The 20,788-nt window shown below is 36.3% G+C and overlaps 1 protein-coding gene across 3 annotated transcripts in view; it reads left to right on the top strand.

The window, feature by feature from the left end:
• LOC121371686 (cleavage and polyadenylation specificity factor subunit 2-like) overlaps positions 1-20,788 on the top strand; it is a 224,884-nt gene that overhangs the window by 146,535 nt on the left and 57,561 nt on the right. For all 3 annotated transcript variants that reach the window (XM_041497758.1, XM_041497760.1, XM_041497761.1), the window contains exon 10: positions 19,036-19,203. In XM_041497758.1, coding sequence (XP_041353692.1) covers positions 19,036-19,203 — 168 coding nt within the window. The remainder of the gene's footprint in view (positions 1-19,035; positions 19,204-20,788) is intronic.

The following is a 20,788-nucleotide window of genomic DNA, read 5'->3' as shown; positions in this document are numbered from 1 at the left end:
TTAGCTGGTGAGGACTTGCTGTTTGGGAAAATCATCTTTTAATTCCACCTTCAACTTGTTGTGATTTACACAACACTGTATCATGGGTCTAGTGCGGCCCAGACAGACATGCAGTGCCAGCATCCGGCTATTTCCAAATGTGTTAGCCTACATAAACAGCTACAGTTTCATCTTGTATTGTTTGCAGTTACCAGAAATGATTTGGTCTAAAACCCCATGGCTCAAACCCAATTATTATTTTATTTAATATGATTTGATATGTCATCTTATGTCACTATTAAGATGAATGAAGAGGGTTTTTCATTACTTTAAAAATGTTTTGAAGTAACATTCTGGTTTTAATAAAAAGAATGAGGTTAAAAGACTGTTTGAATCTTTAACAATGTTTAGTCTAAATATCTTCCGCTTCTTTTGAGAATGTGTTAATTAAACATTCTCTTACCGTACTTCGTTTGTGTGTCAACTTCAAAACAAAGAACAGTACAAGAATATCTCACGTAGGCTTGTGAATCTAGGTTTGCCACAAAGTGTGTCTAGAGTATTTGGTGTATCAGAAACACTGCACAAAACATTGACATGGACAGTTGTTTTTTAAAACAAAGAACAGTACAAGAATATTTCACGTAGGCTTGTGAATCTAGGTTTGCCACAAAGTGTATCTAGAGTATTTGGTTTATCAGAAACACTGCACAAAACATAAACATGGACAGTTGTTTTTTAAAACAAAGAACAGTACAAGAATATCTCATGTAGGCTTGTGAATCTAGGTTTGCCACAAAGTGTATCTAGAGTATTTGGTGTATCAGAAACACTGCACAAAACATAAACATGGACAGTTGTTTTTTAAAACAAAGAACAGTACAAGAATATCTCACGTAGGCTTGTGAATCTAGGTTTGCCACAAAGTGTATCTAGAGTATTTGGTGTATCAGAAACACTGCACAAAACATAAACATGGACAGTTGTTTTTTAAAACAAAGAACAGTACAAGAATATCTCATGTAGGCTTGTGAATCTAGGTTTGCCACAAAGTGTATCTAGAGTATTTGGTGTATCAGAAAACCTGCACAAAACATAAACATGGACAGTTGTTTTTTAAGACAAAGAACAGTACAAGAATATCTCACGTAGGCTTGTGAATCTAGGTTTGCCACGAAGTGTATTTAGAGTATTTGGTGTATCAGAAACACTGCACAAAACATAAACATGGACAGTTGTTTTTTAAAACAAAGAACAGTACAAGAATATCTCACGTAGGCTTGTGAATCTAGGTTTGCCACAAAGTGTATCTAGAATATTTGGTGTATCAGAAATACTGCACAAAACATAAACATGAACAGTTGTTTTTTAAAAGAAAGAACAGTACAAGAATATCTCACGTAGGTTTGTGAATCTAGGTTTGCCACAAAGTGTATCTAGAGTATTTGGTGTATCAGAAACACTGCACAAAACATTAACATGGACAGTTGTTTTTTAAAACAAAGCATGCTGTCTTTATACATTTGTACGGGGTGGGACATAGCCCAGTTGTAAAGCACTTACTGGATGCACGGTCAGTCGGAAATCGATCACTATTTCTCATTGCAACCAGTGCACCACAACTGGTATATCAAAGTCCATGGTATGTGCTATCCTGTCTATAGGTTTCCTCTCTAAGATAGACTACCGTATTTTCCCGGGTATTATGCACACTTTTCTCCCAGAAAATACAGGTTAAAAATGGGGGTGCGCACTATACATAGCAATACAAAAAATTTCTTTTAAAAATGTCCAGCGATCACTCATGAAAAATCGCCGATCGGTAGTTTACGGTACTTTACAGGTTATTGATAGTGTTCATCACAACGAAACGCCAAAACCCTCTTAAAAATCGCTTTTCACTTGTGATGGTTGTAATAAATGCAAATCTACAAAAGTATCCATACCTCGCCAAAAAAGTGCACAAAAATTATAAAACTGGACCGTAAATATTTTTAATTTCCATGAGATTTAATTCGGCCATTTCCAGCAAACCGGAAATATACCACACTATTATAAATTTATAAATCTCGCGCATTCACGTTAGCCACGAGAACGAAATGCAATATGCTATATTTTTGTGTTCATATATTTATTAGTCATTTACAGTGTGTGGGGTATATAACTTTGTTTTGATTTATGCATGTGTGAGTCTGTGACATGTAAGTATGCAAGTACTAGCCTATGTTTAATGTGACATGTAGGTCTATGTACTCAAATACCTAACTTAAGTTTTGTTTCTTGGTTTCTTGAATTACCACTTTAATTTTGGTGACGGGGAAAACAGTACATCTTGCATTCACTGTCGATTTTGTGGTTTAAAAAAACAGTGCGCATTATATTGTGGTTCATGTTTTTTTTCTTGGAATAAACATTCAAAGTGGGGGGTGCGCATTATATACCGGTGCGCATAATACATGGGAAAATACGGTATATCAAAATTACTAAATGTTTGACGTCCAGTAGCCAATGATTAATAAATCAGTGTGCTCTAGTGGTGTTGTTAACTAAACAAACTTAACTTATACATTTGTGTCTTCTCTAACATTTAAATTATTAAATTTTAAAATATAAACAGGTGGCTTCAGGATAGATGGCACCTGGCACTGCACCCATATTTCCGTTTGATAAAAACATTAACTACACCTACTAGCAATGTCCGTTAGTCATATATATAGTACCAGTGTTAGAGTCGACATATGTCACAGCTTCAACCCCACCTCACCTTAAAAGGTCTGCATTTCAAGAGAATTACAACATACAAAACATACCTCTATAGATTGCTTTTTTTTATTCTGCTCATACTTTGTATGGCATGTCATACTAAATAAAATTTGCTTGTTTAAAATGAACTTATGCAAATACAGTAAAAGTTTTTTGTATCATATCTTGATGGGGAAAAACAAAGTAAGCTTGAAACTCCTCTTCACAAACCCACTGCCACCCCCCACTACTGACACTATTTTTGTGCAATTAGCCGGATCATTAGGGAAGTATACATAAAGTATTTAGATGCAAAATTTCAAGAAAAACACTATCTTTTCCCTCTTTTTATTTTCTATGATAATTTTTAGTATTTTATATATACTGAAGGCCAAAAGAAACTTTACCATAGTTTTAAATCACTCTGGTGTAAAAACAACAAAAGATAGTCGCATGAGGTAAAATATATTGACTAGATCAATATGTCAGCATTAACATAACTAAAAATGAGTGTCATTCAGCATCTGATAATGACGTCACATTTTCCCAAAGTGAGGTGGTGTACACAAATCGAGCTTTCAACTTCATGGACGACATGCAAAGCATACAGACAATCACTCTAGTTCAATAACAAGTCACATTAATAGCGTGTGTGACCACCCCTTGCCCCAATACAAGCAATAATTCTCAGACGCATAGAAAAAATCAGTCGTCTGATGAGGTCACGTGGGACACGTTGCCATTCTTCTTGAAGGGCCTGGATCAGTTCCTGTTGGTTGGCTGGAGGGTGTGGTCGTTGTCGAACACGGCGATCCAAAACATCCCAGAGGTGTTCTATGGGGGACATGTCTGGGGAGCGTGCAGGCCACGGCAGTACATTTACGTTGTTGGCTCTAAGGAAGTTCTGTACGATTCTGGCTGTATGAGGTCTGGTGTTGTCTTGCTGAAAAATGACACCACGTGGCTGCCGTTGGAGAAATGGTATTGCAGTTGAACGAAGAATGTCATCCCTGTAACGTTGAGCTGTCAAGTTTCCGTGAACGATGACCAATGGTGTCCTTTCCTGTGCACAGATACCTCCCCACACCATGACACTCCCTCCACCATATGGCACGACCTCCTGAACGCAAGAAGCCGCCACTCGTTCTCCCCTACGGCGGTACACACGCTGTCTTCCATCAACTCTGAACAAACAGAACCGGCTTTCATCAGTGAAAAGAACCCGCAGCCAATCACGTCGCTGCCAACGTCGTACAGTCCTAGTCCATGTCAATCTCAAACGACGATGTTGTGGTGTCAGTAAGTGTCCTCTATATGGTCTGTAAGCCCTTATTCCATGAGTCCTGAGTCGCCTGGCCACTGTCTGTTTACTAACCCTGTGACCTAAGGCATTCATTGCTGATGACGTCACTGTCAGGAAGCGATTTCGTAGATGCAAGGTACGGTCATCACGGGGCGAAGTCAGCCTGGGTCTGCCTGTTCTTGGCCTGTCTGATGTCTGCCCTGTTTGCCTGTAGCGTTGCATCAAGTTTGTAACAGTAACACGGGAACAACCAAAGGTTCTGGCGATGTGGGCATGAGTGGCTCCCATCTGTATCATACCCAGTGCTCTCTCACGTTGTTCTGGTGTCAGTCGTGGCATTGCTATGGTGGTTTTTTTATCTGTGTGGATGTTTGACATGCCGTCTAAACCGTTTTTATACCCTTATTGCACGTGCATTTGCTGTTGTTCATAGTGCACGAGTTTTTCACTTTTCTGTGTGTTCCACCCAAAACGTGCAGTGGGCGGGTATAATTTTCTGCATACATTATTGTTGTGTTTGGGCTATGTGTTTTGGATTGAGTTACTTTTTAAAAACAATTCATTTTTTCTTAAATTCCAAATTGAAAGTGGTAAAGTTTCTTTTGGCCTTCAGTATAATATATATTATTTTTATCTCCTTTTTTGTGATCAAAACTTGGTAACATAATATAAGCAAAAACTTACCAAAAGTACTATATAATAAATACATTCTCTTCTGTCACTACTGAAGCCTTTGGGTTAGGGAGTCTGAGAGTAGGGGGAGCTGTACACAATCCAGTGATACAAAAAGCCCACTTAGCCCAGTGGTAGAGCACTCACTTGATGCACAGTCGGTCTGCGATCGATCCCCGTCGGTGGGCCCATTGGGCTATTTCTTGTTCCAGCCAGTGCTATCCTGTCTGTGGGATGTTGCATATACAAGATTCCTTGCTAATATGGAATAAGACTATGTGTCAAAATTACCAAATGTTTGACATCCAATAGCCGATGATCAATATGCTCTAGTGGTGTGGTTAAAAAAAACAAAGCACCCAATTTGGATGTCTTAGGTTGATTTAACTGAGCTAGGTGTCTGAGGGGAGGGTTTTTTAGTACAATGTATTTCAGCATTAATGTGTCAGATGAAATATGTGTATTTATACATATATAATAATTTTAAAAAAGGGACATTGAGTCCATGATAGCAGATTCCTCCTGTGCATATGTCTGTAGCTCTCAGAAGATCTCTCAGTACATGATAACTGTAAGGTGACAGAAAAACCAAAACTGGCAAATAAAAATTATTCGAGCAACACACAATAGACCATTAATGAGATTCCCCCGGTACATAAACTCAATGAAGTGACAATTGAATGTGTTTATTGCGGATCAGTTCTAGACCACATAATAAGGTGCGGCTCACGGCGGTCATAACTGTGTTCCATAGGTCCCGTTAGGTAGGTGGAACAAGCACAAAACGTAAACTTTAATTAATTTGCCTTCTTCTACACAATAGAACCAAGTCATTCTTAACCCAATTCATTTAAGAATTTGAATATGCTTTGCTTCTAGAAACACTTTAAGAAATATAAAAATGTCCTAGAGGTACAGTTAAAACATTTCCAGCACAGAATATCTCATTAGTAATTATTGGATGCAATTAGAAAATTTTAGAATGAAAATAAGCTATTTTTATATGCAAATTACCATTGTGTGTATTGAAAATTACAAGTACAATTGTACCCTTGTATCATTGTTAAACATGATTATGACTTCAGAATCACTTTATGATGTCACCACCCATCTGTGTTCACTTGGTCTTGCAATAACAGTTTAGAAGGAAGGAAATGTTTTATTTAACGATGCACTCAATACATTTTATTTACAGTTATATGGCATCAGACATATGGTTAAGGACCACACAGATATTGAAGGAGAAAACCTGCTCTTGCCACTTCATGGGCTACTCTTTTCGATTAGCAGCAAGGGATCTTTTATATGCACCATCCCACAGTCAGGATAGCACATACCATGGCCATGTACCAGTCGTGGTGCAATGGCTGGAGCGAGAAATAGCCCAATGGACCTACTGACGGGATCGATGCCAAACCGACCGCGCATTAAGCGAGCGCTTTACCACTGGGCTATGTCCTGCCCTAACAGTTCAGATGTCATGATACCTTACAAACCATTTTCTCCTATTAAAGGGACAGTCAACTCAAACAAGAGCCTTATGTGTTGGAAAGATGCATAGCCATACTGACACTTTAACAAATGAAAAACGCGTAATTTTAGAGTTAATAAAAAAAACATGATTATTCCTGCTAACTGGGGGCAGCCATTTTGTTTTGTTTTTGTGAAGTCCAGTGGTATAGCTTAGGGTGAAGTGATGTCAGCTCTGTCCCAACTCCTCAATGCACAGTGTAAACAAACACTAGTATAATAAACTATTTAACTAAATATATTTCAGTTTGCATCAATAGAATGACATGGAGTTGTTAGTATTTTTCTCTTTTATTAAAAAATCCAAAGAAAAAAATCCATATTATTAGGCCTATTGATAGGGTACATTCGAGTAAAAACGACCCCTCATGATACCCAAGTGATAATTTTCTTTTCTTTGGGACTACGTAATTGGTCAGTTTTGTGATTTTAGATGGAAAAGTCTACTTAATCAAGGGTTTTACAAAATTACTTACAGTAATAAAGCAGGAGGGCTGGTAATGTCCATTACGATTTGAGGGGTGTCTGCACGGTTATCACACAGTATCCTGTGATGTTAATAAACGAGACACGTCGTTTTAGTGTGTCTAGACACAGTGTCTGGGGACTGTCTAAATATACACCTGCCAATTAGGAACCACAGGTAAAGGCCACAGAAAGAAAAGACCAATTAACCAAGAAAACACTCCAATTATTATTTCAGTTTGTGGGTTAATTTATGTACAAAACATAATACAGTGATTTCAACACTTTGACAATGGTGGTTTATTTTGTATTGAAAAATAATATATGCTTGTTGCTGGCTTACTGGGATGGATATTATTGCAGAACATTGCAATGCATCCGCAAAAATCAGGTATGTTTTGTTTCTTCAGTTCAAAAACTAATTCCTGACGTGACACGTTTGGTATTACATAACCACCAGCTCGCCAGAGGGCGTATTCACTGGGATGGTTCAAAATGGCTGCGTCCATTATATATAATAGCTGTCACATTTAATCGTTTTATTAATTAACTATACAATTATATTTGTTGGTATTAAGCAATAATGTACATTATATATTGTTGACCAGGCCAAATGCCTTAATTGTCCCTTCCTTTAAGAATCGTAGTATGAAATGGTAACAATTACCTTTTACAAATGTGACTTTATTTGTTTGATTTTTTTGTTTTGTTGATTTTTTGGGGGGTGGGGGGTTTTAATGTTTAAAGAGGAAAAGAAAATTATTACAGTAATCATGGCAGATCTATGGCAAAATGATGTTTGTTTTAGTATTATATTTAAGGTTATATTTATGTTGGAACCAGATTCAATAACGGTTGTCTGTAATACTAGACTACTACCGGTACATGTTTATCAAAGGAATAACCAGTAGACTACTTTACAGCCAATATAACTGTGAGCTGGTTGAACTTGCGGTAGTTTGTTTTATTAGTAGCAAAGGATCTTTTATATGCATCATCCTATAGACATACCACGTCCTTTGTGGTGCACTTGTTGGAACGAGAAATAGCCCAATGGGCCCACAGACGGGGATTGATCCTTGACCAACCATGCATCGAGCGAGCACTTTACCTCTGGGTTACGTCCCGCCCACTTTAGACTGATAGTAGTCATATCGTTCCGTGTTCTTATTTATGTTTACAAGAAGTGTGGGTGTTTAGAGTTTTCAGTATTGGATGGGACATGTACTACACGGTAATTTATTGATGGTAATCTTGCATGTGTAATTGTGGCAATGAAGTTGTCAGTGTAGTGCAGATTATCACCACTTGAATGATTCAAGTGGCCACCAGGTGTCATTGATTGCTGCTGGTGGTGGTGGTCATGGCTTTCAATTGCTGCAGTTGCAAAACATTCAAACTGTAGAGGTCACTTGAAGGTTGAACAACATGTCCTTGGTATTCTTGCTGCATGGTGCCAATGTTCTTGTTTAACTGTCAAAATGTGTTCTTGCATTACACCAGACATAAAAGTGAACAAATTGTATGCATGTACAATGGAAAATCATTGTGTGCTTCAAATATTGCATGTAGAATAGAATACTGTGCAAATGTAAATCATTTCATATGCTTTAAATAATCTCATTACATGCCAAATTATGGCCATCATGACTGGATTGTCAACAAAACCAGAAACTTTTTACCATTGGATTTTTGGTTACAAATATTTCATGTCCTTGAGTATAAAAAATGCATGCACAATTTTTAAAATTGTCTGTTCCTTAATTAACTTAAATTTGAACACCCGCATGTATATCAGATGCCCACAAAACATGCTTTTGTCATATCACAGATACTTGAAACAAACCAAACAATATCAGGTCATTTTTAATATTGTGATGTCTTTAAGGTGTCTAACACGTCTGTTTTTAAAATTGAATGGAATTATGTAACTGAGAAACATCATTAAAATAACAGTTTTTGTGTTCTTTCAAATGCCTGCAGTCAAACAGGTGTAATTCCATTTATGATCATCAGGGATACTTCAAATCTGGGTTGGTAGGAAGAATTTACATAGAAATGTACTAGTACACTTCTTTGGTTTCCTTGTTTTGTTTTTTATTATAACAATTTTATTTCTTCATTCCAATGAGTGATTTTGACTTCAATGGCAATCTTCCACATATATGAGATATTTATTTGAAAAAAAACATATGATTGGTTGCTCCATGGCAGTGACTTGGACAACAAAGCCACACCATCCAAAGAAATTAACTCTACTGGAACTATATATAACAATTATTGAATGATGTATAAATAAGGTTTATTTGGAAAAGACATTTAAGTTCCTTTCAAATCTGGCTTTTAACAATATTCATGTCAATTAGGGAATATTTATTTTGCAGCTTCTTATGTCAAAATGATTTCAACTCATTAGATATATGTTTGAAACAATTTATAAGACAAATGGTATCTGGACAGGGCAGCACATACTTTGTCACTAGTTGCAGAATAAAATAACGTATTTTGTCTCCTATGGGGGATTGATCCCATAGCCTATCTCACTTGAGGTAGAAGTTCTCTGGAAGAGTAAAATTGTGGTTGTAAACTGCGTATAAATGACCACACTGTGTAATTGTGATTCTGCAGTAGCCATCCTTTACTGCTTGACAGTTATCAGCCTGGTCTCTGGAGACCATCAAGTTTCATCGGTAATTACATGAAAGGCTTCTAAATGTGCAATCTGCTACAGACAGGACAAAATTAAGATGGATAGGTACATCTGCTTTTCATCGGGGATATTTCAAATGTTTCTTGGTCATAAATTTCAGTCATTTTATAGCTTAAGTATTTTTGTTTTATGCAATGTATGCATCACTGTTATTGACAGGCATTTTTGATACTTGTTGATTTGTCCACTTTAATTTTTTTAATTATATTTTAAGTTATGGGTGGGGTTTTTTTTTTTTGGGGGGGGGGGGGGGGGGGGGTGGGTGTAATAACATCACTAGAACAACTGAACTAGATCCCATCCCTGTGTTTGATGGTGGACAGTATGGTGTAGCTGGCATTGAACTTGTGTTTGTAATATTTGTTTGCCTCACGGTCATCATAAAATCATTTACAATGGAAGTTGGAGGAAATTTTGTGAAAGGTATTAGATACAAAGATAGAACTTAGTCTTTGTTGCTAAAATACAATATTTACTGAAACTTTAGCTGTTTTGTAGTTATACATTAATTACCTGTTGCTGGTGTACTAAACTTTGCAACCACAAACAACACATGAAAACTATTCTCTATTTGGGGGGATGGGAGTAGGGTGGGCATATATTTTAGAATTCTTCTGCAAACGGTAATTTAAACAAGGTGCTGGAAATTGAATTTTGTTTGCCAAGTAGGACGTAAGTGGAAAGTATAAAGACTTATCTGGAATTTTTCAACATTGATTTTACATGTACATGTAGTTTAACCGAATCTCCATCGTGCCATGATGGCGGCTTTATCCCTCAGATGCTACTTGCTTTTGTAACTTTAGACAATAATTTAGTGTCTAATGTCAAATGTATGTTTTATCATTTGGCTACTTTCTAAGATTATTGTCATGAGAGCAAAGAAAAAACATTTGAGATTATTTGCCTATCTAAATTTAATGGGGGTTTTTAATTACAAACCTTGTTCTTGTATAAACAGTGTTTATTTCCATTTAATGTTTAGAATTGATCAACAAGCAAAGCCTATATTTTAAAATCTCTACAAAACAGATTTATGTTTATATTTGCAAAATTTTAAAATATTGAGACAAGATAAAAGCTTAAAATCATAGTGTGTCTTTGCTTGTTAGCTGATGAGATAGATGTAGTGAAATTGAAACATTCAAATTGAAACATTCAGAATGAAGAAGTGAAATCACTTTATTTTTTCTAGTTGAAATTGTAACAGATTGTAATTGGATACTGAATAAATGTTTCACTGTACTTAACAAAATGTCTCAGACAGTTTTATGATTATAAGCTTACTGCAGCCTTTTTTAAAAATTTATTGGACAATGTGTGCATTTCATTAATAAAATCAGTGACAGTGTTAGGAGATTTTACACACAAAATAAAAAAATTTAAAAGAATAATGATTACATGTTGAGGATTTTATTTTTGTTGAGGATTTTTTAATTTTAGTTTTTTCTAGTCTGTTTTTACAACATACAACAATGGTGTTTATTGTGGGGAAAGCATTGTAGTTTTTAGTCAAACAGGTTTTAATGGGCAGAGAAATGTCTAACAGTGCAAAAGAAAGCCTTTTCACTCATGTATGTACATGTAAGATGACACTCTTTAGGACATCCGCCCATGTTCTCTATCTTACACGAGGGGCGGGATTTAGCTCAGTCAGTTGAGTGGTCGCTTGAGGTCCTTGCATCGCAGGATCGAACAACCTCAGTGGATCCATTCAGCTGATTGGTTTTTTTTCTTGTTCCAACCAATACACCACAACTGGTCAAAGGCAGTGGTATGTGCTTTCCTGTCTATGGGAAAAGGCATATAAAAGACATTAGAAAAAATTTAACAGATTTGCTCTGATGACTGTGTCAGAATTACCATATGTTTGCCATCCAGTAGCCAATTATTTATTAATCAATGTGCTCTAATGATGTCATTAAGCAAAACAAACTAACTATCTTACATGATCGGACTGTTGTCTATAAATAATTATGAACTTCCTGCTGTTTTACGATGTGAAGTATGTCACTAAAAAACTTAATAGTTATCCTTGAATAAACCTCAGAAAATTATGTCATGACATCAAATTACGTAAAAAAGCACTGGTGTAGGCAATATTTAAATATATTTATATATTTGTAATTATACAAATTGTTTTTGTGAATTTATCAGTGTATAATAGTCACATATTTAGTATAAAATTGCATCGTATGATTTTATACAATTTGTGACTTGTATACATCAATACATTTGCAAAAAAATGACAAACAATTCTTATATAATACTCTCAGTAGTATTAGTATTGATAACCAAAATGTTTACAACTCTCAACTAAGCCATATGAATCAACATTTTCACTGCCAGGGTACATGATTTTAAACAAAGTTAGATGTATAATTGTAATGATTACATAATACTTCCTAACTGAGATTTATACTTTTATTATTTTAATTATTATTTTAAAGTATGATCTTTCCACGAAAATGGTCTGGGTTTTTTTTAATTGTAAAGTAGAAAACAAAGAACTTAAAGAAAATAATATCTCATTGTGTACCAATGTTGGATATAAACCTATTACTGGGCAAGCTTCATTACTGATGACAAATTAAGTGCTCTAGTGGGTATTAGACCAAAACAAAAATCAATTTGATGTCTCTGGTCAGCGCGGTATGACGTTGATTTTTGCTAGGTTTTTCTTGCTATGACCAGTGTCGGAGATTTAAAATTTTGGGCAGTATCCCAGTTGGATACTAACATTTCAAAATCTGGTATCCCACCTGATTTAGTATCCTACTTAAATGAAATTTATAAATAACATCGTAACAAACTTGGATGACACTGTTCTCATTCCCAGTCTATTGCAATGCCGCAATCGAAATCACAGAATTTGTAAAATTCGCAATCAAACGGAATCGGCAAAACATTTGCTGCATCTATTTTTGAGTAATACTGACATAACTTAATATTTAGCAGTAATCTATAAGTGTGTCTGACATTACTAATGATAAACCTACTTTATCAATTTTCTGCAGATGTGGAATCAATATCTCAAATAAAATTTGAAGGGAGAAAACATCCAACAAAAACAACAGCGACTTAGCGGTTCCCAGTCGCTATTGCTGCAATGTAGCATTAGACTTGGTATGAGTTTGGAGAGGTATTGTTATGGCATAGCATTAGACTGGGTACAAGCTCCAAAATACAGTTACTTAAAGGTGCTCAATCACGGATGGTTGACCTAATTATTGACTCAACAAAGTATTATATTTGATTTGTACCTAAAAGTACTTTATTGAACCTTCTACAAACCAGCATATTCCACTTATTATTGATATTTTATAAAAAAATAATTGAATTATGTCGACATCCATAATTCAGAGAAAAATAACGGCTATTTGGAGAGCAGAAGTGTGACATATTATTTTGAGTCATGTGACGGGCATTCCCTCTAATAACCACAGTGTCAAAGCGATTTACCAAGCTCGTGTAACAAGAATGCTTGACCGTCCTTTGCGACGTAGGGTAAATAGAAAAAAACCCCAATGAAAATAAGTTATTAAAAATTAATAAAAACATGTACTGAATGATAATAAGCTTATACATTAAATTTTAGTAACAGAAGCATGTTAAACGTCGACAATCCCAACTAATTAGGCCTTTGTATCTATAGGTAAATTTATCGTTAGTTATACACAAAAAACTCAACATCTGGATAACAAACACCTTCATTTTCCACCTTGTCAAATTCATTTTATGCAAAATATGCCATAACAGCTGACTTGGGATAGGAATTGTTACAGTTTAAAAGAATACTCTGAACTAGACGGTGTTTATATACGATGTGACTATATATATAACGGCCGTGCATATAGCCTCCGCTAACGAGGGCTGGCTATATTCACAGCAAAATGTATATAGGTGGTAAATAAGTATTTGATTGATCCATATTACCGAACCATCTGGAGCAGGAGGAATACATACTAAGTACTGTACGAACAGTGCGTTTTCTGAACAGGGGAGACGGGGGTGGGGGGATATAGCGGACCCTTTTGTGTACATTTTCCATAGACATATGAATAGCGTAATATTGCCCCTACAGTACTAACAAAAATTTTAAAATAATAAATAAATAAATAAATAAATAAATAAATAAATAAATAAATAAAAATAAAAATTACAAATTATCAGCTGCTGAGGTAGATTATCTGAAAGAAAAACTAACTTCGGACAGTACACAAACTAACGGCAGGGCTTGAACTTAATAATTTTTCACTGATTGTAATTTTGTGGCTCCTTATGTAATTTTTTTTTTAAATTAATTTTACTGCAAATAAATATGACTAAAAGGTTATTTAGTCATATTTCAAATGCGCAAAATTGCAAGGAGCAATAAAACTCAAAATACATGTTTTATATCAGTAACGCTGAGACCACTCCCGGGTCCCCCTCTAAATTTATGTAATGTTTCTGTATCAACCGCCCCCACCCACCCCACCCCACGTGATGTTACCAACATTATAATACATGTCATAATAATAATGATAGTGTATTTTTATTATTATTATTATTATTATTATTATTAGCCTACTACTATCTGCACATAGAACTGGATTCAACTGGGTTAAGTAATAATTGTCCCAACCCATGGACGGCAAAACATGCGACAGTAGGCACTTATACTGTTTTATTTTTGTTTTGGGGGTTTTTGTGTGTTTTTTGGTTTTGGGGTTATTTTTTTTACGCTGTACATTAAACCGAATGACCACTTTGCGAATCAGTCAAAATAATTTGCAAACATTTAACGAAAATTGACTGGCTGGTCGTCATCACCACATCAAATCTAGAAATTTGGTCTGACCAGAGACCGACTTTTCTTCTCTTTTTTTTTGCCTTAGTCCTGTCCAACACTGTGGCACATATGGTACATGTAGATCATTGCATACAGTCTTAGTCCTGTCCAACACTGTGGCACATATGGTACATGTAGATCATTGCATACAGTCTTAGTCCTGTCCAACACTGTGGCACATATGGTACATGTAGATCATTGCATACAGTCTTAGTCCTGTCCAACACTGTGGTACATATGGTACATGTAGATCATTGCATACAGTCTTAGTCCTGTCCAACACTGTGGTACATATGGTACATGTAGATCATTGCATACAGTCTTAGTCCTGTCCAACACTGTGGCACATATGGTACATGTAGATCATTGCATACAGTCTTAGTCCTGTCCAACACTGTGGCACATATGGTACATGTAGATCATTGCATACAGTCTTAGTCCTGTCCAACACTGTGGTACATATGGTACATGTAGATCATTGCAAACAGTCTTTAACAGTTCTCCACTATATCCTGGTACATACCTTGTCTGTGAAAGGTGGGATCTAGCTCAGTTGGTAGAGTGCTCGCCTAAGGTGCTTTAGTCCTGTCCAACACTGTGGTACATATGGTACATGTAGATCATTGCATACAGTCTTAGTCCTGTCCAACACTGTGGTACATATGGTACATGTAGATCATTGCAAACAGTCTTTGTCCTGTCCAACACTGTGTTACATATGGTACATGTAGATCATTGCATACAGTCTTTGTCCTGTCCAACACTGTGTGGTACATATGGTACATGTAGATCATTGCATACAGTCTTTGTCCTGTCCAACACTGTGGCACATATGGTACATGTAGATCATTGCATACAGTCTTTGTCCTGTCCAACACTGTGGTACATATGGTACATGTAGATCATTGCATACAGTCTTTGTCCTGTCCAACACTGTGGTACATATGGTACATGTAGATCATTGCATACAGTCTTAGCCCTGTCCAACACTGTGGCACATATGGTACATGTAGATCATTGCATACAGTCTTAGTCCTGTCCAACACTGTGGTACATATGGTACATGTAGATCATTGCAAACAGTCTTTAAGGGTGTATACTACCAAATCAAATCCCATAGACGACAATAGTAACATATGCGGCTAAAACTCCTACCTGCAACGTATCAACCGACATAAACACCACGGATATAAATACTACCACCCCTTACACTTAAAGTGAATCAGAAAAAAATGGGGGTCAAGCTGCTCGTTTCTGAGATAACGGGTAGCGTCTATGACTACCCTAGTTTCGCACAAAATTCGAGTACTTTTTTTTACAGGTACCCCATACATGTTTCAAGCACAAGGCTACTTGACACATTGGTACTAGATGAAATAAAATTGCACATTTATTTTACCCAGATGAAACTATTATTTTTTACAGCCAACACACTCACATTTATAACCAATCACAGGACTTGTGGTGTTCACTTCTCTATCAAAAGTTGGGTGCACCTCGAACTTTGACCCAGCCGGAAGTTATTTGGTATAGTACTACCTATACTGATAACATACATTTTTCAAAAAGTGTCCAGCTATGTGTCTTTATGACAACCAGGATCTGGTGTATTCTGACATAAACTGACAACCTCACTGAAACTGTTGTTTCTACAGTGCAACCTAATATAATGTACACCTCAAAAAGCATATATATTGCATATAGTTTTGTACAAATGCAATATGTCATATTAAACAACAAAATGTTTTAAAATAAAACTCATGAAGATATTTACTTTCAGTTGGGTGTGTGTACTCGGGTATATATGTAGAGACAACAAAGATAGTCAGAGTACCTCTACCCCTTTAAAGAATTCCATTAAAACACATGCACTTGATTGACCCCTAGACTATGAAGACCTTAACAGGCACATCAAAGAAATATCAGTATTAAAAAAATACACTGTCTGAGGAAGGAAACACAAACATGACTGTACCTGTATGAAGTAATGACTTAATGTCCTGAACATTAGTGTTGAGAGGAAATCCTGTATGCTGGGTGTGGGTGTCTTCAAGTTACCAGGTGTGGGAATTTCAAATCCATCGGCCATGCTGATTTTCATAATGAACCATCAAAACTATTGGCAGCCACCAATATTCCTGACTATATTTTATTTATAGCCTACTGTAGTTGGAGGTTTTAATAGGTGTGATATCTGGAATAATCATGCAGCTTTAACATATTTATTTTTGATTAATTAATGAAAAAAACTATTTTTAAATGACAAAATTACCCGAACATCTATTTTCTTGCATTATTTTCTAATCCGAATGAATACAATATGTACATTAGATGTATTCCTGCAATCTGTAATCCAGCATTTTATTTAGCTAGTAACATTAGGTAATACAGCTTTAACAATAAAATAAATTTATCAACTTAATCCAAGGCAGATAATCAAATCTGAAAAAATTGGTTCTGAATCTAGTATAAACTCAAAATGCTTTTCATGAGAGCTAACTAAGTGATTATTAAGAAACAAAAATTATCTGGAGATCTAACTATATGTTTAACAACCTTATTGATATGTACAAATAAGAACAGAAGGCACAATAATGACAACAAATTTAATTATGTTTTTGGTAAAGTTTTTCTTCAAATTTACTTTAAATTTTGCATAAAACTACAGATTTGTCTAAAATATAACTTAGCACCCTATAAATATGTTAAAATGACAATAAAAATCAACTTCTTTACAAATTTGAGTTTTCAGAATTTCATACATAAAAAATTAACAATGTTAATGGAAACTAAAGACATTAACCCACTATTGGCACATGTTATTTTTAATATAAAAATAAATTGCTATTAAAATCTTAGTTCGGGTTGCCTATATATAATACCATATTTAAGAGTAGTTGTATATGGCAAGTCAAATACCATGTAAAAAGAAATTATTGAAATCTTTACAGTATGAATTATAGGCCAAAACCAACTTTTCTTCAGTGCTAACTTTGATTCAAACTCCATTCAGAGCCATGTACAGAGATTATTGTTAAGGTCAAGGTCATTGTGAACTTGCATGATCGAGTGATGGCTAATTAATCAACCAGTATAGTTTAATTAAATAAAATGACAAAATCATAATATTTTTTATTATGCACTGAATATGTGCTATAGGGTGTATACTACCAAATCAAATCCCATAGACGACAATAGTAACATATGCGGCTAAGACTCCTACCTGCAACGTATCAACCGACATAAACGCCACGGATATAAATACTACCACCCCTTACACTTAAAGTGAATCAGAAAAAAATGAGGGTCAAGCTGCTCGTTTCTGAGATAACGGGTAGCGTCTATGACTACCCTAGTTTCGCACAAAATTCGAGTACTTTTTTTTACAGGTACCCCATACATGTTTCAAGCACAAGGCTACTTGACACATTGTTACTAGATGAAATAAAATTGCACATTTATTTTACCCAGATGAAACTATTATTTTTTACAGCCAACACACTCACATTTATAACCAATCACAGGACTTGTGGTGTTCACTTCTCTATCAAAAGTTGGGTGCACCTCGAACTTTGACCCAGCCGGAAGTTATTTGGTATAGTACTACCTTAACAGTTCTCCACTATATCCTGGTACATACCTTGTCTATGAAAGGTGGGATCTAGCTCAGTTGGTAGAGTGCTCGCCTAAAGTGCTTTAGTCACAGCATCCAACTTCCTTCAGATGACCCATTCTAGATGGCTGGTATATCAAAGGCTGTGGTATGTACTCTTCTCTCTGTGGGAAAGTGCATATAAAAGATCCCTTGCTGCTAATAGAAAAATGTAGTGGGTTTCCTATAAGGTCATATGTCAGAATTACCAAATGTTACATCCAATAGCTGATGATGAATAAATCAATGTGCTCTAGTGATGTTGTTAAACAAAACAAACTTTAACTTTATACTTTGTCTATGAGATAATAGTTATCTGAATCTATAAATATACTCAATACTCAACCCTGGGGCCCAGTGGTAAAGTGCTTGCTTGATGCGCAGTCGGTTTGGGATCGATCCACGTCAGTGGGCCCATTGGGCTATTTCTCGCTCCAGCCAGTGCACCATGACTGGTACATCAAAGGCCATGGTATGTGCTGTCCTGTCTATGGGATGGTCTATATAAAAGATCCCTTGCTGCTAATTGAAAAGAATAGCCCATAAAGTGGTGACAGTGGTTTTCCTCCCTCAATATCTGTGTGGTCCTTAACCATATGTCCAATGTCATGTAAAAGTAAAGTTTGTTTTATTTAACAACGCCACTAGAGCACATTGATTTTTTTTATCTTATCATCTGCTATTGGACATCAAACATATGGTCATTCTGACACTGTTTTTTTAGAGGAAACCCGCTGTCGCCACATAGGCTACTCTTTTACGACAGGTAGCAAGGGATCTTTTATTTGCGCTTCCTACAGGCAGGATAGCACAAACCATGGCCTTTGTTAAACCAGTTATGGATTACTGGTCAGTGCAAGTGGTTTACACCTACCCATTGAGCCTTGCAGAGCACTCACTCAGGGTTTGGAGTCGGTATCTGGACTAAAAATCCCATGCCTTGACTGGGATCCGAACCCAGTACCTACCAGCCTGTAGACTGATGGCCTAACCACGACGCCACCGAGGCCAGTCCGACGTCATGTAACTGTAAACAAAATGTGTTGAGTTTGTCGTTAAATAAACCATTTGCTTCCTTCAATAATCAACCCTGTTAAAATTATTGCATGTTCTCACCTAGTTATGGTGTAAATTGTGTATATTTTCAGGTGGTTTTGGCCAGCACTCCAGATCTGCAGTGTGGGTTTTCTCGAGACCTCTTCATAGCCTGGTGTGGGATTGCCAAGAACAGTGTGATCCTGACAAACCGAACCTCGCCCGGCACCCTGGCAAGATGGCTCATAGACAACCCTCAAAACAAGACCGTCACAATGGAGGTAGGTTCCACACAGATCTCACAGATATGGTGTCAAAATATTTTTGTCTCCACTTTACAAAGTAAAAAGGTGAGATATGTGTTTTACTTTTGTGAAGGCGGCAACATCGCCGGCGGCAACTTTTGCATTAAAGTTTTGCATTTATATTATTCCCAGTCTGCAGCACACTGTACGTGCTTTCGCAGCTCGACTTGGGGATCCTTTACTTCGTTGTTTTTGTCAGCGAAGTGAAGTTTTCTACTGGGATGTATGCGGCCATTGGAACTGATTGAACGCTGGAACGCTTCTGTTTCAACAGTCTGCACCACCAGGTTGGATTCTTTTTTAGCAAGATTCCTTGCCTCCACGTCATTTCTCCGTCTGACTATGTTGACTTGTTTTTATCATGACTTATATGACGGCCATTCTGCAGAATGCCACAGTTGTTCGCATTTTAGTCTCTACATGTCCGAGCCTGTCCTAGCAGCACTGGAAGATTGACCGCCCCACTCTAAGAAGAAATAGGAAGCGGGGTCGGCCCCTACTACTCTTTTCTAGACTTTACTTTGTTTTATTGTGATACCATCTCATATTCTCCGGAGTCGGGCCCGTCCGCACCACTATACCAACCCATGACGACTGGACTGTACCCTAGTCTGATTCTCTCTCTCGTTCAGACAAATCCGGCTTCTCAAGATCTGTATTTTTGGACTGTCCTTCTAAAATGCTCCAAATTATTCGCACTAGCATTCGCATTTATATCAATGTCTCACTTGGTTGATAAAACTTGGTTTGTAGTTGCACCTATGAATGTTAATCACAGAGCAGCAAAAATGTTTATGGTAGGTCAGACATTTAATTCTGTGGAATTCTTGTTTGTAAATTTTAAGCTGTTTTTAAATAAGAAATGATAATTAAGCCTTCATTTGTAAGAAACCAAGATTTAATATTATATCATATAAAATACACTGATAATTGACAAAAAATTAATATTAGTTTTAAATGTAAGTTATGGAAGCTCATCAAATGTAAAGAATTCACAACACAAATTTGTTTTATCTGAACGAAATGTCTACAAAAAATTGACCAAGCAATAGCAATACCGATTGTGTGGATTAACAGATTTTTGTTGTGTGTATCAGTTTGTAGTCACATTTTACTTTGTAATACCTTGCTACATTAAGGTTCAGAACCTGTGATTTTTACTTATTTTTGTTTACACCATTGAAAAGAAGCAGGACATTGTTTTATTTTATTTTTTTAACACCACCACATTGATTTATTAATTATTGGTTGTTGGATATCAGCTATCTGGTAGTTTTGACATATAATCTTAGAGCAGAAACCCACTACATTTTTCCATTAGTAGCAAGGAATTTTTTATATGCACCCTCCCACAGACAGGATAACACATACCACAGCCTTTGATATACCAGTTGTGGTGCACTGGTTGGAATGAGAAATAGCCCAATAGGTCCACTGATGGGAATCAATCCTTAACCAACCATGCATCAAGCGGGCTCTTTTCTACTGAGCTATAGCTATATCCCACCCTTCGACAGAGCTCAACAGAGTATCTGGTTTCACTAAGCACTCTTCACATTTT

The sequence above is a fragment of the Gigantopelta aegis genome, chromosome 4, assembly GCF_016097555.1.
Source record: "Gigantopelta aegis isolate Gae_Host chromosome 4, Gae_host_genome, whole genome shotgun sequence".
In the NCBI taxonomy this organism is placed as follows: Eukaryota; Metazoa; Mollusca; class Gastropoda; order Neomphalida; family Peltospiridae; genus Gigantopelta; species Gigantopelta aegis.
This window is presented reverse-complemented; position numbering and strand designations above follow the sequence as displayed.